The following is a 24,218-nucleotide window of genomic DNA, read 5'->3' on the forward strand; positions in this document are numbered from 1 at the left end:
TCCCTTTCCAGAGTTGAACCAAGGGACATAACTCTGATGTTATTGGGCAAACATGAAACATTAAAAGCTTCTCGGAAGTTTTATCGTTATCTATTTATTTCATTAAATTCTGATTAATAACATGCTTTTGTTTACCTCACTTTTCATATATTGTCTTCCATTGATTTATCTTCAAGATAACAAAATTTTAGTGATAAAATTATTTTACTAACACTTTGTCTGATCAGGACCTGGAAAATTTCCTCATCCATTATATTTCATTGTTTGATTGTAACTATTATAGGCAGAATATTGTAAACATGCCATAAACAGTGTTCTTGTTCTCCATAAAAATGTCAATGGACTCTTCCATTGATCCCTACTGAAGGATAAGTCCATTATGCTTATTAAAGGGAGTTTAAGGTATACTGCTTCTTATATGAGATGCTAAAAAGTTATAAAATTAGACTTTGCTTTAAATATCAAATAAAATCTTTGTGGAAAGTGATCTGTTCAATGAAGTAGTGGCATTTAACATTACATGTATGTATCATCACGTTAAGCTGACTATATAATTTGCTCTGAGTAACTGTGATATCACATATATCCAATCTTATGTATGGTTAGCTTAATGGTGTAAAATTGATTCCTATTTCACACAATATTTGCTTTAAATAGGTTTATTTCTTTTGTCAACTTCAAAGATCGTCAAGCCCATTGGATTTTAAAATCATGTATCCAATATGTTTAATATAAATTACAGAAAATATATAAAAGATAAAAAAAAAAATATTTTGGTTATAAGATGAGTATAGTTTTCTTGCTTCCAAGTTCCAATGATTTATGTCTGTTCCATAGCCAAGGGGAAATGCTACTGTACACCTTGGCAGTCAGTCACACCTTTCTCTCACCTGGGGCTCACTGTGTGTGATACCTGTAACGAGATTTCATCATGCAGATATGACGTGTTTGACAAGTCCACCAGTATAAAAAAAGTCCATTCTGTGTACATATTGTATGAAAATAAGTTAGGAATTCAATACAGGCAAGCTAATTATTTGTTTTTAAATCCAAGAAGTTTAATGAATTATAAAACTAATTTAATTAAAAGGGTCCGTTTATAAACAAATTTTGAAAATTTAATGAATTGTAATCAATACAACAAATTATGTTATTAGGAACTTTTTTTCCTATAAGGTTAAAAGGTAAGTATCCTAGGATAAAATAGGATGACTTTAGAAGTCATATAAACATGTCCCCTTGGGTATATAGCCTTGACTTCAGTATATGAATGAGGAAACTTTTAAAGTCTGACTTCATCCTAAGCAAAAATCCGTTGTGAGAGTAGAAATACTTCCCCAATGTGTGGAGTCTAGGATGTGATTCAAACCAAATACAGGATGTCCTCTTCATTGTCTGTCCATTAGCTGTAAGGGTCACTTTGTCCACTCATTGGTCACTCAATGGTCATCCACAGATAACTCGACACAATCAGTGTAACATATCTGTGTTAAGTAAACACTTATTGGTGATAATAGACTGCTGAAATGTGTAGTGTGGGATTGTTGGACCGAAGCGCTGACATACCTTGCTCTGACGCGGATATGCTACTGTGTGACGATTTTACCGCATTGAAACCTGCCTCAATCAGTGCCTGCCCCTCTAGTGAATCTTACCTGAGTTTTACCTGGAGACTCTACTGTTTTTAGACAGTTATAAATGTTAAAGAGGCACTTCGGGGGTATTTTTCAATGATACCCTCTGGCAATATTATTTCTTTTTTTTATAAACATAATATTAACTGATCAATTTTGAAATCTTTTTTTCTGATCCATTTATCAAATTAATTATTTCGTTTTAAAATTAGTTTCTAATGAATATGATTTTGTATGATTGTGTATATAATGTTATAACAGTGTAATTTATGTCGGCGGGATCTCCCGTGGGAGCCCCATACTTAGAATGTCTATGTATACATGTACTAGTAGTAAGGATATTTTCTGGTCAGTGTAACACTGTTCTCACCTGTAATCATCAGACAGGTGTGCATCTACACACCTGGAGTACTTAAGTAATCAACATCTCAACATCTATTGTGTCAATCTCAAAAAAGGATTCTGTGTTAAGGACATAAGCCATGGACGAGTTCTCTGTGTGTAGTGGTGTAAAAGCCTGGACAGCCCTCGGCTGACTTCACACTCAAGCGATGGTCGTTAATCTAATTTTCACTTTAAAGGATTTATAATCATGGCGTCTATAAATAAACAATCGTTTTCATCGAACAGGACATTTACTTCGTCGATTTTCATCTCCGTCGGTAAGTCATCATTTATAAATATTTGAAATTTTTACAGAACTTTACCGCGGTCCCCATATGTGATACACTTTCTAATTTTGCCTGATCATAGTTTTCTGGTAAAATATTTGTACTGTTATATCAGGGTGTTCACGATCTGTTAGTTTAACGTATTTGTTCAATAGATTTTTACGTATAATTCCTTGAGTTTTCTGTGACAATCACCCCGGTGAGGTCACACCCCCTCTCTGTCTTACGAGTACCCGTTATATTGACAAATCGTACACATAGCTGATAAACTCAGCCCTACTCGGATACTAAAACACTTTAACAGCCCTGCACCCCGTACAGTATGGGCTTTTGTCACTGATCTCCTCAAGTATGGTTAATTTGGTTTTTTAGAAGATTTAACACGATTTTTCATAAAATTATTTGAACGAGAAAGAAGTATTTACATAATTAATTACTAAGAATTTCATAATTAGACATGCAGATACTACTATCTTTAGATTTACTGTGGTTGTGATATTCCAGGAAATTATAGATTTTCATTTACAAATAATTATACAAAGTTGACATAACTTATAAACTGAACCATATAGGAAAGTCTTAGAAAGTCAAAGATATCAAATGGATTGCTTCAAGGAATGTCTGTCACTTCCAGATCGTTACAAAATCAATACTAAATTGTCTGTCAATGTATCATAGTCAGTTTATGTAGCTTTCACAATTCATTTGTATAAAAACAAATCTAATGAAAATTAATCTGGGGTTGGGGGATGGGGGGATGGGGGGGGGTCGAGTTAATCAAGTAGGTCAGATGTCCCAATTTAACACATTGCCATAATTAAGCCCCCTATTCCTTTATACATTATGAGTTTGAATCCCATGTGGGGTAGTTACCAGGCACTGACCGCTGGCCAGTGATTTTTTTCCGAGTACTCCAGTTTTCCTCCACCTAAAAACCTGGCATGTCCTTAAATGACCTGGCGCTGGCTGTTAATAGGATGTTAAACTATAATCAAACCAAAGTTACTAATTAACCTAGCTGTAGAGACCTGTGTTAGGATCAATCTTATATACTTAAATGTCTATTGTCAGATTATTTCTTTAATTCAAACATTTGGTTTGATTTTCATATATTCTTATGAACATTATGAAATGTTACATATTGAGATACTAGATCATAAGTTATGGAAAATTTTATATTTCAACAAAAGATTTGCGTCTTTCAACAAAGCTATGGTATCCATGATGCGAATATGAGTCAAGAAAAGTCAGAATGTTCCCAAACGAGGTCATCTTTTGTTGTGGGTGTTTAGGGACGTTATTTATAGCTGCGATCCCATTGATCACTGTTTCAAGTCGTTCAGCCATTGTATCAAAAGAATAGATTTGGATACGGTTCGTCACTCGCAGGTATTTGTGGCTGCGTTATAGACTGTCCATGTTACCTGTGGTAAAACAGACACCCATTACATCACAGATAAATACATTATAGCTGTATATTGTGAAGATGTAAGGAATTAGATCATCTCTTAGGCATTTCCGACATATTACCACTAATCACTGTCTTTTAGAAATATGCACAAAAGTTTTTTTTTAAATTACAAGGTATTTTTTCTTCCTATATTTACAATTGTTCATATAATTATTATCACTAACCATGCAGAGTGCCTTTTACAAATGTATAATAAGGTTTTAAATTTACAATGAACTATTCCAGTATTTATTCTTCCTTATACTCTAATTTTAATATATTTTAAAGTATAATAAAGTTTTACACAATGCACGTATTGGATGGCCTGTCAATGAATGGCGTGACAAACTTCTTTTGTAGGTCTAAATATCTGACTTCAGAATAAATAAAATCGTGATATGATGAATATTCCTCACTGCAGAGCTATATAGGTAAATAATGGACCTAAAGGTTTCTATTGGTATAGTGCAGTCCTCATTTATAGGTAAAAAACCTTCAATGTAGATTAGTTTTTTCACATAAATAGATTAAACTTTTATTGCATGCAATCTAAACTGCATGAAGGCCTATAAAGCTAAATCTGAATTTTGGTTAGTGGTAAAAATCATTTTAATTATTTCACAGTCAATCAATTATCAATACCAGCTAGACAGTACGTACTACATCAAGTTTTATATTAGTTCATTGAGATTAATGCTCTGATCTCCCTGACTAAATCCTCTACAACCGATCAGAAATAGATCAATAGTGTACTCAATTACCTCATCGTTGCGGTGATGAAAAGTCCTGTAACATTGACAGGAAATCAAACACTTCCAGGGACCAGTCATTTCTTAGATCTGCTAACTAGATAATGACCTGTCCCCTGAAGCCTTGATTTACAAAGTGTTTTGATACAGATATAAAAAAAAAAAACATACTTCATTCTCATGTGGGATTTACTGCTAAAATCACCTAACATAAAAAATAGTCGAACCCCTTTATCACTGAGTTGTACCAGAAAGGTCAGGCCTATGAGCCATTTAGGTGCAGATGTATTTGAATGTCACTTAGTAAACCTTCGACGTTAAAATCTCAGATTGCATATAAACCAACGAAATGGTATTTAATGTTTTTGATATAAGGATCAAAGTAAAATTTCTATGTGACCTTCAGGGTTACTATATGGGTTATAGTAGTCCAGGTATCTTGACATTCTATCACTATAACCTTTGACATTTGACCTGCAATCGATAAGCTACCAGTAGTCCTCTAGTATTTCAATTACTGAGCAGATTAATTAAGTGACATTTTTACAGGAGCCCTCCAAAGACTGTTGGTTGTGGTAGTAAAAAGGATAAATATCTTTGAAATTCTGCTACTTTACCAGATGTCCACCACAGTGTCATGATGGCAAAGTGGTTAATGTGTCCCAAAAAAGACAAATCTCTCTCACACCCTTACAGAACCATAATATTGAGAGTGTCATTGAAAAATAAAGAAAAAAGAAGACGCCTGCATCAGGTGACCAACTCTTGATTAAAAGGAAAAGCTGTCTCAAACTTTATCAGTAGCCCTCTAAATATGGGTATAAACAAGTCAAGTTCACATAGAACAGCTTATAGGTTGATGGCTTTTCTATGAGTACTCTAAGTTTGTTTGATTTGACATGTTAAAGGTAATTGGACCATTTGTTTGGCCAAATTGGTGTCCCTTCCCTTATGCTTCAGGGAATCTAGAATCATTGCCCACTTCCAACCATGATCGAGGCCAATGTGCATATACCAATTAATGTTTTCAGTTATATAAATAGATCTATCCATTTAAGAATCAAAGAGGCTTTCACTTAGAATATCTACATAATTTATGCAATGAAAATTCATGTAATTTGGTGTTTACAGTAAATATTACAGAACAAAATTAATGTCATTCATTCCATGTACAAGAGTATATAGTAAATATTTCACATCACAGATATAAGATATAGATCTGCCTATACCTTGTATCTGTGCCTCCTGCAGTGTATACTTACACAGTTATCACTTATAAACAGATAGAGAAACCATATCAGTGATTATATCAAGGCTATGAACTGTGTGTAATACTAATGTCAATAATACGTCCTTCTTAAGGAAAAATTAGAAAACAGAAGGAGAAATGATGAAGAACTCTTCAATGCTTACAGTTTACATGTTTGTTGTAGTTCATTGTAGCTAGGCTATCTGGCACTTAGCATTCATAATAGACTGTTCTAGTCTTTGATTTAGAAGAGTCTAAATGTGTCTTTAGGGGGGAATGCCTTTAGACTGTGTCGTGATCAAGGTAGTGGTGATGGTGGATTCTTAGAAAGCCAGAGTTCCCAGGAAAAAAACCTGCCAACCTTAGCTCTTAACATTTATCAGTAAAATACTGTTGTTTATTTACAACTTCCAGTTGTTCTGGAGTTTAGTTGGACACTGAACTTTTAGATTATAGTGGCAGAACTTGCCCGCTAGTCAAAGACACAACACTTATAAATCTGTACTTTTAGGATTTGCATAGTCTATGAAGAGAATTAAAGTTTAGTCATATAAAGCATGCTAGTGCCTGAAGTCGGATCTATAGAGGGATATAGCGGTCATTTACTTTTATACTGAACTCTGATAGGGATTCAAAATGATTATATACATGTTTCAATGTAGTGTGGCCACAGATAAGGATGTCCACATTGTGATGCTGTTTTCATCTTAATTAACTCTCGAAAATCATTACTTTTCATTTAGAAATGGAAATGGTAATGTAAAAATGGCAAAATGAGAATGATTTTAAGAATAAAGTTCATCAACCCTCTTATTGTATTGAATTATTTCATTGTACAGTACTATATCTTGTCCAATCGGGATCCCTGTCTAATCTAGCTGGTATAATTGTAGGACATTTTCCTTCTTAATTATATAGTAATGAAAACCTTATGATCTGCAAACCTGCTGATACCGATCAAATATGCTGGTCCCAGATCTGGTTAGACAAGTTATACTGTAGCTATAGATTTCATCTATCTGCAGTTATTGATGATATTAAGTTTTGTTTTACTAAGATTGTCCAGATATTAGGATAGGTACCCCTTAAAACAGCTACATATGACCTACTGGTAAACGTTACAGTGGTATTGTATAATGTGACTCTCTAGGTACCGGTATGTACACCACCCGGGGTATAAGCCTCGGAACATTCACCCCATGTGACCTCAGATCAGGGTCACCTGAGTGTTTACATTACACTATAATCTACACACCATTTAAATCTCCCCTCATGATTCTGTGATTCATTGAGATGTTTGGTCATTTAAGGATAAATCTGTGTCGCTCTGTATAAAGGTGATAATATCTCACCAATCAGACAAGAGATTATGGTAGGATTAGGGGATTATCTCCCCTTGTTAAGTTAAAATCAGTCTGAGGGTAGGGCTGATGCTAGGAGAGATCTGTATAAGGGGTGGCAGAGGGTATCCTTGGGGGACATAAAATGATTAGGATGGGGTAGGTACAGCATATGGATGGGTAGGGGGTACAGACTGATAGAGGCACAGCTGGGTTGAGAGAATGATATTTTTTTTTGGGGGGGGGGGGGTACAGGAGTGAGAGAGGGTATTGGTGGGGGGGGAGGGGTTGGAGGTAACGGGGTGGGAGAGGGTATTAGTGAGGGACACTGGGAGATAGAAGAGAGATTAGGGGGGCCCCATTTGGGTGAAAAAGGAGTCATGAGGTAGTGTAGACAATTCAGGAGGATGTAATTAAAGGCACAGAAGGTTTAGGAGTCAGGAGACAGTAGTATCAATGTAATGATTTCTATAGCAATGTAAAGGAATTTCTGTTCTATTTAAATTCATTTCAGTTATGATATATGAGCTCAGAATGGAGTAAATCCTAGATTATATAAAAGTTATATGTTCCGGAACACATATATTTAATGGACAAGTCCGCACGCGTGACTCCTTGACAGTTTTAATGTAGATATTCCACACTGATTAGAGTTTGTGGCAGACACAAGATTCCAGGATTCAATTTAAAGATTTATAGACCTGTGTCATCAGCTTCTTGGTGATAATCTCTCTCAAAATCAGGGAAAAAAACTCAGTCATGATATCCATAGATCACACACACACTGGGAGCTGAGATACAACAATTCAATTCCTGGAGTAAAATCTATATGCAACCTTATTTTACTCATTCATCATTTGACATTTTTCATAAGTTATAATGTTAAATAAAAGACATTAAAAGACATTTTTACACGTTTGGAACAAACTTCTGTTAACCACAACTGCATCTACCCTTCGCCCCCTTACTGACACGTAATGGTTCACCCCCAGATCTATATTACTGAGAAGATGGGATTCCCAGTCACTTCATTCAAATTCAATGAAATGAAAATATTGTTAAAGAAAATTAATATATCAATTTAAATACAGAAAATATGAAATAGAGTAAAACTTGCCTTAGTGACCACCTCTGTATAAAGACTACTTGTGTAATAAGACCACCTTATCAGAGTCCAAATGGTCCCTTTAAACACAGTGTATCCTGTGTATAAAGACCACATGGCTATAAAGACCATTTTTCTTGGTTTCCTGGGTGGCCTTTATAGACAGGTTTGACAGAAAATAATTCTGACAGGACCAGACATTTGATGCCCTGAACACTCGTGTGACAAGAAACTCCTACAGTACCTATCCCAGGGTGTGAACTTCAGGACATTCCTTTAAAGCGGCATGCTCCCAAAAATTAATTCTCACAGGACCAGACATTTGATGCTCTGAACACTCGTGTCACAAGGAACTCCTACAGTACCTATCCCAGGGTGTGATCATCAGGACATTCCTTTAAAGAGGCATGCTCCCACAGAGTGACAATGTTTTATAATTATGAATCGTTCATTTTAAGATTTTTACCTGCAGGGTAGACGTTTGATTTGTCTGTAGAAGGGCGTTATACTCTGTAATCTTCTTACCAACAAAACTGAACACTGACAGGATATGCTTTCAGAGGCGACGTAGATTTGTCATTCATCTCGTACAAAACGATATTGTAGTTGAGTGTCAAACGATTATTGATGGGTAACTTAACCTCTAAATTGAAACTTGTGTTTGTTCATACGAAGGTGAGAATTGATAAATGGTATATCTAAATTAATATAAATCTAGAATTTCTTATCCCTATAAATCTTCTAGTTGTCATTACAGTGGTACCAATAGCTCCAACGCTGAAAAGCTGGAAATATTATTAATACACGTAAATAAATTAGCGGCTAAAGTTGGTATAATGCTTTTGTGAGGTTGTCAGGAGATTTGAAATTTACGAAAATGTTCAAGGATGACGCGAAACAAGGCCTGCTTTATCTGACACGATAACAGTTGGGGTTTGTACTCTTGTTTGAATGACACAAAGTTTTACATCTAAGGATATTATTTCAAATATTAGCGTAAATTTTTAAAATACTTTAATTATTGGTGCATTTTAACTCCTTTGCCCCTACAATTTCATAATGGAGTTGTCTACGTAGTCTTTGATTTAGAAAGGCCTAAATATGTCTTTAGGGATGAATGAGTTAACAAAATCTGTAACACATTATTGTGTGTAACAACACTAATACTTAAAATATTTGGTCTTCCAAAGCGACATTTTCAAATAAGACAATAGGGTATCATGTTTGAGTAGTCGAGGTTGGTATCCATTAGTTATTTGTTATCAGATTCAAGTTTAAATCACTTAGCAACCAAATTATTCATGTCGATTTGTGTCAATTTTTAAAGTTCAGGTAGTCATAAAATATACATATACATCATAACTGAAAACTTTATGAAGTAATCACGTTATATATCTACCTGAAATTTGTCTTAATTTCTTCACACCTTATATCACCTATTCAATTTGTAATAATTACGTTCAGTACTAATTAAAGTCAAATGTTTTACCTGTTAAAGCAGGTGTTTGACCTAGATATTTCTTCTTAAGTGTTTTACTATGGAAGCAAGTATTCTGAATATGTTAATAGAATTAGAGAGATAATTTCAGAAGGTTCAAATTCTTTTCTGAAATTAATTGGTATCTGATAAAATTTTAGAATCTTTATTGTGTGAAACATTTGAAAAGAGTAAATGTTAGTAAGCTCTAGTTTGAGAATTTTTGAACTAATTAAAGGCTAGATAAACAAATAATGAATTTAGAAAGGGAGATGATATGATATAGATAATAAATACTATTGCACTTTAGCCTGTTGGAATTTTACATTTGTAATTTAATTGCTTAATGTAGAGGAAGCTTTAGCATATTGAAATAAAGGGGACTGAGACGCTAGCCACGTGATTTAGATGTCCCAACATACAAATGTATTACTGCATGCCTTCAATCTCTGGGTCCCTAAGTTCAAATCCCATGTAGTGTAGTTCACTCTGTCTACTGGTCAGTGTTCTTTCTCTGGAACTCTGACTCTCCTCCATCATCTAAGTCTGTAGCTAGCACATCCTGCTATACCTGGCTGTTATATAGAATGTCAAACTACTATAACCAAGAGTATTTAAATATCAGGGGAGATAACTCCTTGCTCTTGTGAGAGGTGATATGTATGGGTTGGAAGGAACATCAACTAGCTTTTAAACTAATCGACTAGATGTAAATGAATTACTTATCTACAAACGTATATTTTTTTTGTGAAATTTGAATGTACATCCATCAATGACTGGTTAATGATCTTCATGTCAGACACATTTTTTTCTGACACACGATTTCAATTTTATAGATGAGTCCCATCTGACCTCTGTGTATTTATTTATCTAAACCCACTTTACTATTTAAAGTAATAATAAGTTCACATTCAGGATTTATTTGAGGTTAAGCAGTCGTTAAGACCTAACAAAAGCAGGTTAAAGTATTGAGGTAATTATAAATAAAATAGATGGTCCTATCAAGATCAATATTCCACCTGAATGATTAACCTTTCATCTGAATATGTAAAAAAAAAAAAAACATCAATCAGTTTATGTATTCTTAATTATAAATCTGTCGTAATGGACTGGAAGGGATAATGACAGGATACCTTAATCAACCCAATAAGCGCCCAGGGCAGTTGTAAAGGAAAAGGGCAAGAGGACCAAATTTGGGTTTATCTTTCACAAAATTATTTACAGAGAAAGTCATTAGTTGATTACAGAAGAAATTAAATAGAGAAACCTACACAGTTTACATTGTTGTTTCATCTATATTTAATTAAGTAACGTAATTGAGGCCTCAAAAAGGGGGAGGTGTGCTTATAGGGATGGGGGATGCTTGTGTGGTCAAATATCCATCGTAATGGACTAGAATGGTTAATGACAGGATTTATCACTTGTTGACAAATAAAGAAATAATTTCAGATTACAATCTACCCTTTGATTATGATCCTATAGCTCCACCTATTCCCGACCAACACCGGAAAACCACCACCTTTCTCTAATTAACAAGTAAAGATATAATTCTGGATCAAAATACACCCTTCCTATACCAGCCCCTGAAAACCACCACCTTTCTATGTTAGAGCGGATTTGGAATCTTTTTACAAACTTAATATTGACACAGCGATCATCTGCCGTGAATGGTTGTATATACAGGTAGACAAAACATAACAAGGCGCTATATTAGCCGCTCGTCCGACCATCCGAAATATAAATTGGTAGGCTTCATGTCGTTTGTATATGTTCATAACTAGAGGGTGAAAATAAACGAAAAAGTGATGGTATTTAAATGTAAAAAAAATCTCTCGTAATATTCACGGGTTGTTTAAGCGTGGAAGTGTATGTACCTTAGGGAGATCTAGGTTAATCTAGGAGTAATTGGACGTCTGTCCCGTAATACACTCCAAATCTGACCATAGATATAAGAACCTTGACAAGGGAGATATATATGAAGTATATGTAGATCAGATTTTAAACGTTTACCTGGATTTTGTAACTGGAATTTCTGCTACACTGGATATGGGCGTGTAATGATGGAAATCTCAGGTAAACATCCTCTATCTTTGTACTGGTTGTATATTTGATATCAGATCACCATTTGGCATAAATTATAGATTTCTAATTATGTTAATTGATATCTAATTTGTAGATAACAACAACAGGTGGCCAAAAACACATAAATAGGTTATCTATACTGGTGATGGGGATCTGTAAAATTGAATATTACGTCGTACATTTGAAAACGTGTTAAGTTGATAGTTAACTGACAGGCAATGTAACATAAGTGTTTTGATACTGAAGGGCCAAAAACAAATATTTATTAGTTTACTATATGAGGTAAGAATGCTAGTTTAAAAATATTGAATGACATAATATGTTCCATACAGAGGAATGCCTGGACTTTGTGTAAACACTCCAGAACGCAGTAATGGTGCTTGTGTTCTGAAGTGTGGTCGTAGCTTCATTTAATGGTTTTGGTCAGATTTTACTGTGACACTTGTTGGCGAGAAATCTAGCACATTAATGACCAAGACTGCAATTTGAAGTGTTTTATTGATGCAGATTTCCTGCTATCAGATGTTGACAAGACTTGTAGATCAATTTACGGGAAGAAAGCTAAAGAAAGCTAACGCCGACCATTGATCAGAGATATAATTGGCCTTCCTGGTGTAACGATCAGACACTGACATCGAATGCCAGAATGTCAAGTTCTAAAAGTACTTGAAATTGTCACGTACAAGTTGTTCATGCACACAAAAACGAGATATTTTAGTTCCATATTGGAATTGTAAATAAGATTTTAACCTTTAAAAAAACATTTGATAAAAGTATAAGTCAGTTAACTACGATAAGATATCAACATATCATTTTCCAAAATGTCAAAGATTGCTGGAGTCTTCTCCAACATTCTTTACATTTGAAGAAGCTAGGGTATAATGCACATGTATATATAGCCACACTTTTGGATACTGTACGTTGGAAATGTAAGGAATTGGCCTATTACCAGGCAGTATATATAGCCACGCTTTATGCTCGCAAACACACATGTACCCATTCAATGTTGTAACTGATGTAGTAGCATACACATTGACAATCTATCAATTGGAAGCCAAGAAATGAAAATAAAAATGGTGTTTTGGCGAATTCTGATTATGAAAATGTTTTTAGACATTAATGATGTCCCCAAATTTAGTATTATAGTATGTGAAAATGTTTAATCTTGATCATGCCGTTATCAAGAAGATGGGGAACAGACAAAATTAAACATGATGTCACAGCGACGTTACTATCAATATATCAGAATTAAACGTGATGTCACATCAATGTTACTATCAATATATCAGAATTCTGAAAGTGTTCTGTATACAGTTACAAATGGTGGTAGGACTTTATTTTACATTAAAGTTCTTTGAGATTCAGTACATCTAGCATTTAGCATGACATAAATATAAACTAAAGTTGAAGAATAAATCTGCATTGTAATGTACTTTTACTATAGGGCCGTTTTCGATTATACGGTTTAACTGGTGGACCTAGTTGTTTGTTTATTAATTAAAGACGTACTTGGTGATTTTATATTGTTTTCAGACGAGCCTTGACAAAGCCGTCACAGGCCTGTATCAAAAACTGCAGGTCCGTCAGGATTTATACTTCAAATAATATGACTTCAACCAACGGTCAAACAGGTTGTTCCGAATAAACGAAAACGGCCTAGGTTAATAATAATTACTGAACTAATACATGTCAACGTCACATGAATGCTGGGACTGAGGCAGGTTCTTAAGGTGCTAGATATGATATATTCTGTTGTTCTGATGATAATTAAGTCTGGTTTACTCTCCATAAAATTACTATTTGGTAAAACGTCCCCTAGTGTGGCTATACTTTAGCTATAAGGTGTACACCCTATAGTTGAGAGTGTCTGGAAACCTTGGATGGATGAACAGACAATTTTTGTTATGTTTTGATTAAAAAATCTCTTTGAATAGCGGACATTAAAAACACATCTTCGCTAAAATGATGTTTTCATACCTTGATCCTTAAGAAAGGTGTGAAGTTAATTTGGAACTTTGGTGATGAGATTGTGGTTCTTTATGGGGGGTGGGGTATAGGTTACGGTTCTAACAGAAAATGTCTCAAGCCTGATGATAATATTGTCAATTTGTACTTTACACAAAACTTGTCAGGCTTGGTGTAAATTTAACTGACAACCCTTGTTGGCTGAAATGGACTGTTCCTCTCCTTCTTTAGCCAAATCCATTCATGTCTGAAGGGGTGTGCATGTCATGTCTTCAGATTTAGAAACATCCAGTTTTTTTAGAGTAGTTTCTCCATAGGTATTCTGATGTATGATGCTTTTCTATCTATTTCAAAAGTCCACCAAACATCATAGATTTATAATAATTTTTTACATACCAAACATAATCTGCATTATGACTACCATCTTGGAGCGAATCAATTGTTTGTTTATAATTCTGGCGCTTTATTGCAGTTGGCTTTATTATACTATTTGTTTCCTTGTCTTTTTGTATTTTCTATTGTTATTCGTCATATGTGTTTGTTTTTTGTGTGTACTGATAAAGGGGCAGACTGACATAAAAATTCCTCATTCTGTTTTGTCCACATGGTTAGAATTACTTCCTTGCACATGGATTTTTCATGAATTCCATGTGCAGCTGCATTCAATGTAAATCTAATAAAATCCAGTGAGAGTACATCTATCAACTGATTAATTAAATATTTATTGGATCCAATGTTCAATCTGAACGGGTTTCATTGGAATGTAGTTTTGCTTTCAGTTTTATGATGTCAGCAAATTGATAAAAACATTATCATGTATACATTATTTATCTCATTTGCTTGTCATATGTTGACATTAAAATGTTGTCTAGAATATTAACGTGTAGCTTCTATAGATTATTTAATAACAGGTATGTAATAAACGCATGGATACGTGTATATTGATGTATGTACAACGCACCTGCACATTATCAATTTTTACCTGCATACCTGTTCTTACCTGGTCAATATTTATCTCGTTACAGGTGGAAGTCTGGCCCGCAGTGTAACTGATGACCAGAACAACACAGGTAAGTTAGAATGTATACCTGGAATGAAGGTCGATCAGGGAGGGGATGACCCTAGGGAGGGGGCACAAATGAAGGTTGATCGGGGAGTGAGGGCAGGGGGTGGGGGGGAGGAAGATACAAATGTATTAGTAAGTTAACATTTATACCTGGAATGGAGGTTGATCGGGGAAAGTGAAATGGGAGGACCCTAGGATGGGGGGAAGGGCCCAAGGGAGGGGTGTGTGTGTTAGACACTGGTGAGTTAACAAGTATATCTGGAATCAAGGTCGATTTGGGAGGGGGGATTCGATTGAAAGTCAAACAAGGAGGGGGTGTTGGGATGTTTTTTTCTAAATTGTCAGCTAAATTGAACCTCAAAAATTGCCTCTCTCCATTTGTTAAGAGAAATTATCTTTGCATGTATTGGACATTTTGATATTTGAATCAAACTGTTAAACAGAGTATCCCTCTACATGTTGTGTTGTTGTATGTAAATACAGTGACATGTATGTTATATAGAATGTCAGTGAGTGTCCCTATACAGGTTGTGTGTTGTTGTATGTAAATACAGTGACATGTATGTTATATAGAATGTCAGTGAGTGTCCCTATACAGGTTGTGTGTTTGTGTATGTAAATACAGTGACATGTATGTTATATAGAATGTCAGTGAGTGTCCCTATACAGGTTGTGTGTTTGTGTATGTAAATACAGTGACATGTATGTTATATAGAATGTCAGTGAGTGTCCCTATACAGGTTGTGTGTTGTTGTATGTAAATACAGTGACATGTATACATGTTATATAGAATGTCAGTGAGTGTCCCTATACAGGTTGTGTGGTGTATGTAAATACAGTGACATGTATGTTATATAGAATGTCAGTGAATGTCCCTATACAGGTTGTGTGTTTGTGTATGTAAATACAGTGACATGTATGTTATATAGAATGTCAGTGAGTGTCCCTATACAGGTTGTGTGTTGTTGTATGTAAATACAGTGACATGTATGTTATATAGAATGTCAGTGAGTGTCCCTATACAGGTTGTGTGTTGTTGTATGTAAATACAGTGACATGTATGTTATATAGAATGTCAGTGAGTGTCCCTATACAGGTTGTGTGTTTGTGTATGTAAATACAGTGACATGTATGTTATATAGAATGTCAGTGAATGTCCCTATACAGGTTGTGTGGTGTATGTAAATACAGTGACATGTATGTTATATAGAATGTCAGTGAGTGTCCCTATACAGGTTGTGTGTTGTTGTATGTAAATACAGTGACATGTATGTTATATAGAATGTCAGTGAGTGTCCCTATACAGGTTGTGTGTTGTTGTATGTAAATACAGTGACATGTATGTTATATAGAATGTCAGTGAGTGTCCCTATACAGGTTGTGTGTTGTTGTATGTAAATACAGTGACATATATGTTATATAGAATGTCAGTGAGTGTCCCTATACAGGTTGTGTGTGTTGTATTTAAATACAGTGACATATATGTTATATAGAATGTCAGTGAATGTCCCTATACAGGTTGTGTGTTGGTGTATGTAAATACAGTGACATGTATGTTATATAGAATGTCAGTGAGTGTCCCTATACAGGTTGTGTGTTGTTGTATGTAAATACAGTGACATGTATGTTATATAGAATGTCAGTGAGTGTCCCTATACAGGTTGTGTGTTGTTGTATGTAAATACAGTGACATGTATGTTATATAGAATGTCAGTGAGTGTCCCTATACAGGTTGTGTGTTTGTGTATGTAAATACAGTGACATGTATGTTATATAGAATGTCAGTGAGTGTCCCTATACAGGTTGTGTGTTTGTGTATGTAAATACAGTGACATGTATGTTATATAGAATGTCAGTGAGTGTCCCTATACAGGTTGTGTGTTGTTGTATGTAAATACAGTGACATGTATGTTATATAGAATGTCAGTGAGTGTCCCTATACAGGTTGTGTGTTGTTGTATGTAAATACAGTGACATGTATGTTATATAGAATGTCAGTGAGTGTCCCTATACAGGTTGTGTGGTGTATGTAAATACAGTGACATGTATGTTATATAGAATGTCAGTGAGTGTCCCTATACAGGTTGTGTGTTGTTGTATGTAAATACAGTGACATGTATGTTATATAGAATGTCAGTGAGTGTCCCTATACAGGTTGTGTGTTGTTGTATGTAAATACAGTGACATGTATGTTATATAGAATGTCAGTGAGTGTCCCTATACAGGTTTGTGTGTGGTGTATGTAAATACAGTGACATGTATGTTATATAGAATGTCAGTGAGTGTCCCTATACAGGTTGTGTGGTGTATGTAAATACAGTGACATGTATGTTATATAGAATGTCAGTGAGTGTCCCTATACAGGTTGTGTGGTGTTGTCTGTAAATACAGTGACATGTATGTTATATAAAATGTCAGTGAGTGTCCCTCTACATGTTGTGTGTGTTGTTGTATGTAAATACAGTGACATGTATGTTATATAGAATGTCAGTGAGTGTCTCTATACAGATTGTGTGTTGGTGTATGTAAATACAGTGACATGTATGTTTATATAGAATGTCAGTGAGTGTCTCTATACAGATTGTGTGTTGTTGTATGTAAATACAGTGACATGTATGTTATATAGAATGTCAGTGAGTGTCCCTCTACATGTTGTGTGTTGTTGTATGTAATTACAGTGACATGTATGTTATATAGAATGTCAGTGAGTGTCCCTCTACATGTTGTGTGTTGTTGTATGTAATTACAGTGACATGTATGTTATATAGAATGTCAGTGAGTGTCCCTATACAGGTTGTGTGTATGTGTATGTAAATACAGTGACATGTATGTTATATAGAATGTCAGTGAGTGTCCCTATACAGGTTGTGTGTTGTTGTATGTAAATACAGTGACATGTATGTTATATAGAATGTCAGTGAGTGTCCCTATACAGGTTGTGTGTTGTTGTATGTAAATACAGTGACATGTATGTTATATAGAATGTCAGTGAGTGTCCCTATACAGGTTGTGTGTTTGTTGTATGTAAATACAGTGACATGTATGTTATATAGAATGTCAGTGAGTGTCCCTATACAGGTTGTGTGTTGTTGTATGTAAATACAGTGACATGTATGTTATATAGAATGTCAGTGAGTGTCCCTATACAGATTGTGTGTTGTTGTATGTACATACAGTGACATGTATGTTATATAGAATGTCAGTGAGTGTCGGTTTCCTATCCTACTTGTACTCTACGCTCAATACTAAACAACCACACTGCTATAGAGAGGATAAAAATAATATATTTCAAGGTCTGACTTCCTCAGATTGAAAAGTTTAATACTGAATTGATTCACAAAAAAGCTTTCCTTCTTTTTAAATCCCAAGTGTTATATCATATATCATGGGCATAATCCTATCTTAAAATGAAACCAAATTTGATGCCATGTAAATACTGACCCCTGACTTTACTGACCCCTGACTTTACTGACATTTAACTTTACTGACCTTTAATTTTACTGACCCCTGACTTTACTGACCCCTGACTTTACTGACACCTGGCTTTACTGACCCCTGACTTTACTGACCCCTGACATTACTGACCCCTGACTTTAATGACCTTTAACTTTACTGACACCTGACTTTACTGACACCTGACTATACTGTCCCCTGACTTTACTGACCCCTGACTTTACTGACATTTAACTTTACTGACCTTTAATTTTACTGACCCCTGACTTTACTGACCTCTGACTTTACTGACCTCTGGCTTTACTGACCCCTGACTTAACTGGCATGTGATCATGACTTTACTAATCTCTAACTTTACTGACCCCTGACTTTTACTGACCCCTGACTTTACTGACCCCTGACTTTTACTGACCCCTGACTTTACTGACCCCTGACTTTACTGACCTCTGACTTTACTGACCCCTGACTTTACTGACATTTAACTTTACTGACCTTTAATTTTACTGACCCCTGACTTTACTGACCTTTGACTTTACTGGCATGTGATCATGACTTTACTGACCGCTGACTTTTATTGACCCCTGACTTTTACTGACCCCTGACTTTACTGACCTTTAACTTTACTGACCCCTGACTTTACTGACACATGACTTTACTGACCCCTGACTTCAATGACCCCTGGCATTACTGACCCCTGACTTTAATGACCTTAAACTTTACTGACCCCTGACTTTACTGACCCCTGACTTTACTGACCCCTGACTTTACTGACCTCTGAATTTACTGACCCCTGACTTTACTAACCTTTGACTTTACTAACCTCTGACTTTACTGACATCTGACTTTACTGACACCTGACTATACTAACCAGCTTGAGACATTTTTTCTTACTTAAAAATTCCCCACCAGTGACCACAGTTGAGTAAATCCTTTTGGTAGTCTCCAGTGACAGACCAAGGTGACCTTGTCACTTGATAGCCTTGTTTTGTTGGCCATGAAAACCTTTATCTGTTCAACTGTGTCCCCATTTCAATATATTAGTTCATGTTTTTGTTTCTTTGTTACAGACCTCCAAATCGATCCAGTTTCTAAGTAAGTATATTGACTTTTCAATTTCATCATTTTATGAAGGAATAAACCTTAATCCAGACAGGAGGTCAAAAAATCACAATGTGTTTATTGATCCCTCATCGATTATTATACTGGAATAGAATAAAACAGAAACTTTTTTTGTTTTTGAAGATAGCTGTCTTAAGAGCAGTATTTTACCAGTTTATTACAAAGAATAAGATAAAACTCGACTGTTACACTGCGATAAAAAGTATAACACCCAGGATAGGAGACAGCTGTTTATAGTTGTCTGTGTAACTATACCTGGGGTATTCCCTCACCTCTGGGTTTTGTGTTCGAAAGCAAAAGAGGTAAGATTTTCTGGGCACTGAAAGTAGATCTGTGTTGATTTTTATGAGAGACTCCTCCAGCTCTAAAACCGGTTTACTCATTCTAAAATCACCTGACTGGATGGCTCTGAAACCGGTATACTCATTATAAAATCACCTGACTGGATGTTTGATATTTAATGCCTTATTAACAGTCAGGCTCATTTGAGGACTTGTCCGGTCGAAGGAAAAACCAAAGTGTACTGAATTCAAAAATCCAAAGTGTAGTGGTAGTGTATTATGTCAGGACATCTTAACCTGTCTCCGGAACACCGTGACACTAAAGCAGCAGAAATAATTCATACTGAATACAATTCTAACTTTTCTAGGTATTTCCAAACAGAACTTCCCTATCTCTACATACATAAGAGGACTACCGGGGTAATTGGTATTTAGATAAAAGTTACTAAGCTTATATAACACTATCATTGTTTTTAAAGCCATACCTGGTCTTCAGGTCGGACCAGTATGGTTATAAATCGGTACAGGATAAGGCCTATATAGTACCATGGATAAGACATACAGAGTTATTTATTTGATTTGGTTTTTTTTATTACATAGAGAGAGGCGAGGGTTTACTCCAAGACCTTTGACTTAAAACAGCCTTTAAAATCCTCGTCAACATTTCTGAAAATATTTGTTATGGAAAAACCCAGGTTTCACCATCATGGACACGCTTATCGTGTACATTATTCATATACATATGTTAGGGATTGAATGTCTCAAGGTCTACCTGGAGTTTTAAAATATAAATTGTACAAAAAATAATGAAAGACTGAAATTTTAACCGCCACACTCTTCACAATACATCAATGGTGTGTGTTTCTGAGGTCGGAGTCGTTTATTTATCAATTGAACTCGGTTACAAAAGTAACAAAACAACAATGAATTATCTTATGAGTATCATTAAAGAAATTTAAGATTTAAAAAACTGAAATGTGAAACCTTATTTATACTATTGGCATTAGTACTCTATATTTGATTTATTTTTGTTGTATATATATTATTCCCTGTATTACCAGGACTTAAAATTGAGGTTGGCCTACATGACTTTGACTATTGCTAGAATTTGCCGCATTGGCCGAGTGGTTAAGATATCCAGACACATATTACTATAAGCCCTACGCCTCTGGGTTACGAGTTTGAATCCCATCAATGGCAGCCAGATACTAACCACTGGTCAACGGTGTTTCTCTTGTTCTTCGATGTCCTATAAAATTTGGATCCCCATGAAATACTCTGACGGGTGAATATTTTATGGGAGTAAAAATTTGATATGACAACAGTTTTCCTCCACAATATAAACCTTGCACGTCCTTAAATGACCCTGGCTGTTAATGGACATCAAACCAATCAGACCTCACATCAGCTCGTCAGCTCGTGTTTTGAGTGAGCGTCTGTTACACAGGAAGTGCAGTTGTACAGTTGTTATAAGATCCACGTGTTTGATGTGGTCTACTGTTGGCCTTCCACTAACCCCTACACATAATAACATGTGCTTAATTCTATATATACCACACAATAGGAGATTCTACTCTATAATCGAGAATTATCAGCAAAATGTTACAAAACATCCAAGACTTGATTATTATTTTTTTTATGTACCCTGTCATGAAATGGAGTAGAGGGGGGGGTACAAGTGATCATACCAATAACGTACTATCCAGTTGGGTTTCATATGGATCAAGACAGCACATTTGTATTTCTTACAGACGTTTCTAGTCTCTAGTAGACATACAATTTCAAAAAGGGCAATGTATGATTTAGATTGTCTCCCCTTAAAATTTTAAAGCCACACTCGATCAGAGGTAATACAACTAAAATCCAGGAATATGTCGCCGTACATCTATATTTATACAGCTAACAAATAACAGAAAGGTTTCAGCTATTTTATAGTTGGATCTAAATGATTTATTTCAAAACTCTTAAAAATATTTGTATAATCATATGATGAAATTTGCGAACCTTATAATTAACAATTTCATCATCATCAAAGTGCATGGCCTAATTCTGAAATGAGTTTATTTGCCTACAAGTTCCCATGCAATAGTCTCTGTCTATGTTGTTAACATGTCTCTATACACTGTATATTTTGTAAGGAGACTAAATTAAAGTTTGAAATGAGCTAGTTTATTTGTGTACAAGTTCCCATGTGGTGGTCCCTGTCAATGCACAAAAGACTGCAGTCCTGTCTATCCTTGTTTGGTGAAATGATCTCCTCAGTTCTAAAGACAATACCAACCCTAATCTTTGTCTAGGTTTTTGCCCGCGAGCTGAAACCTGAACATCTACACACTACAACTCTAGTCCTTTTAAGAATGCAATTAAAATTCCACAACATGTTTTTAAAAAGGAAGAAGTTAAGTGCCCTTTTTGATTGTAAGGCGTTAACAAAAAATCAAATCATTAATAATGTAAGTGAAGGAAGTTTCATATTAAGGTATTGTATATTGTGAAGTTGATTGAACTTCCGTCATAATAAGTGATAATAATGGTATCATATTTAAAATGATCCATCAATATGATTTTAAATGCTTGCAACACCTTCAAAGCTTTGCAACATATGACACCAAGGCATATTTCAAGTGGATAGTAAATGGTTGGCAAATACCATCATGTGTACATGTGCCCCTTTGTGTTTTTAAATTGTTCTGAAATAAATTTATGATGTTTCAGATCCTTTCCTAGTCCTAATCAAATAAGTTAAGATTAAAACGGGTATAAATCACAGAAATTATTTAAAATGTCAATAAATTTTTTCTTGAACAGGAAACTAGTGAAGGACAAGAAATCCGGAAAAGAGAAAGAAAAAGTCCCAGAATTCATAGTTAAACCGAGACGTCAGTTTGTGAACGAAGGCCAGACAGCGAAGTTCAAGGCTTCATACGATGATACGCCACAAACTAAACTCACCTGGAGTCGCACAAACGGTGACGCCCTGTCATCGGGCGGTAAATACAAGGTGAGCGCTGTCTTCACGTTCAATAAACTTGAGGATGCAAGAAAATTCAGTTCTGACATAAAAACATGTTCTTTTATATGTTCAGAATATTTTTATAAACTTTTAAAAGGATGATCATAGTTCCACGTACATTAGACCATTTTTGGTAGGACCCTTTATTTAACATTTTCTTGCCTATTTCCTTTCTCAGTGCAATTTAATATTGTGCATTAGAATCATGTATGTGACTCTATCTATATTTGACACTTTTTCACAGTGATTAGATTTCAGGATCTGCTGTGAATTACACAAGATTTAATCACGCAATAGTAAGTTTTCTAAGTATAGTAAAGTTAGGGTAGTGGTTAATATCAGAATTGTTTTTAAATCTAGATTTATGAAGAGAACGACTTTCATTGGTTGGAAGTACGTGACGTGAAAAGCGAGGATTCTGGGAGTTACACCTGCGTGATATCAAACTCGGCTGGCAGTAACAAGGCTGATGTGGACTTGGATGTTTATGGTTAGTACTTGTTACTTAATGCAAACTGCTGGATTTGATTGATCTTGGATGAAATAAGGAGGTAGGAGAGGAGGGACGGGATTTTGTGTTGCCCAGTCTGGTCTGTAGGGGGTAGGGGGGGGGGGGATTTTGTGTTGCCCAATCTGGTCCGTAGGGGTAGTGGAGGGGGTTGGGATTTTGTGTTAGTGGGTAGGGGGTGGGATTTTGTGTTGCCCAGTCTGGTCCTAGGGGTAGGGGAGGGGGGTTTTGTGTTGCCCAGTCTGGTCATAGGGGGTAGGGGAGGGGGGATTTTGTGTTGCCCAGTCTGGTCGTAGGGGGTAGGGGAGGGGGGGATTTTGTGTAGCCCAGTCTGTCCGTAGGGGGTGGGAGGGGGGGGGATTTTGTGTTGCCCAGTCTGGTCCGTAGGGGGTAGGGGAGGGGGGATTTTGTGTTGCCCAGTCTGGTCCGTAGGGGGGGGGGTGTTGCCAGTCTGGAGGGGGTAGGGAGGGGGATTTTGTGTTGCCCAGTCTGGTCCGTAGGGTAGGGGAGGGGGGGGGATTTTGTGTTGCCCAGTCTGGTCCTAGGGGGTAGGGGAGGGGGTTGGGATTTTGTGTTGCCCAGTCTGGTCCTAGGGGGTAGGGGAGGGGGTTTTTTGTGTTGCCCAGTCTGGTCCATAGGGGGTAGGGGAGGGGGGGATTTTGTTTTGCCCAGTCTGGTCCATAGGGGGTAGGGGTAGGGAGGGGGATTTTGTGTTGCCCAGTCTGGTCATAGGGGGTAGTGGAGGGGGGATTTTGTGTTGCCAGTCTGTGTAGGGGAGGGGAGGGGGGGATTTTGTGTTCCGTCAAGGGGGTAGGGGGGGGGATTTTGTGTTGCCCAGTCTGGTCCGAGGGGGGGGAGGGGGGATTTTGTGTTGCCCAGTCTGGTCCGAAGGGGGTAGGGAGGGGGGATTTTGTGTTGCCCAGTCTGGTCCGTTGTCCGTAGGGGGTAGGGGAGGGGGTGGATTTTGTGTTGCCCAGTCTGGTCCGAAGGGGGTACAGGGAGGGTGGATTTTGTGTTGCCCAGTCTGGTCCGTAGGGGGTAGGGGAGGGGGTTGGG

The 24,218-nt window shown here is 36.2% G+C and overlaps 1 protein-coding gene across 9 annotated transcripts in view; it reads left to right on the forward strand.

The window, feature by feature from the left end:
• LOC138310942 (myosin light chain kinase, smooth muscle-like) overlaps positions 1-24,218 on the forward strand; it is a 145,363-nt gene that overhangs the window by 92,964 nt on the left and 28,181 nt on the right. For all 9 annotated transcript variants that reach the window (XM_069252302.1, XM_069252307.1, XM_069252308.1 and 6 more), the window contains 4 exons: positions 14,748-14,792; positions 19,309-19,333; positions 22,450-22,642; positions 23,015-23,144. In XM_069252302.1, coding sequence (XP_069108403.1) covers positions 14,748-14,792; positions 19,309-19,333; positions 22,450-22,642; positions 23,015-23,144 — 393 coding nt within the window. The remainder of the gene's footprint in view (positions 1-14,747; positions 14,793-19,308; positions 19,334-22,449; positions 22,643-23,014; positions 23,145-24,218) is intronic.

The sequence above is a fragment of the Argopecten irradians genome, chromosome 16 (genome assembly GCF_041381155.1).
Source record: "Argopecten irradians isolate NY chromosome 16, Ai_NY, whole genome shotgun sequence".
Lineage (NCBI taxonomy): Eukaryota > Metazoa > Mollusca > Bivalvia > Pectinida > Pectinidae > Argopecten > Argopecten irradians.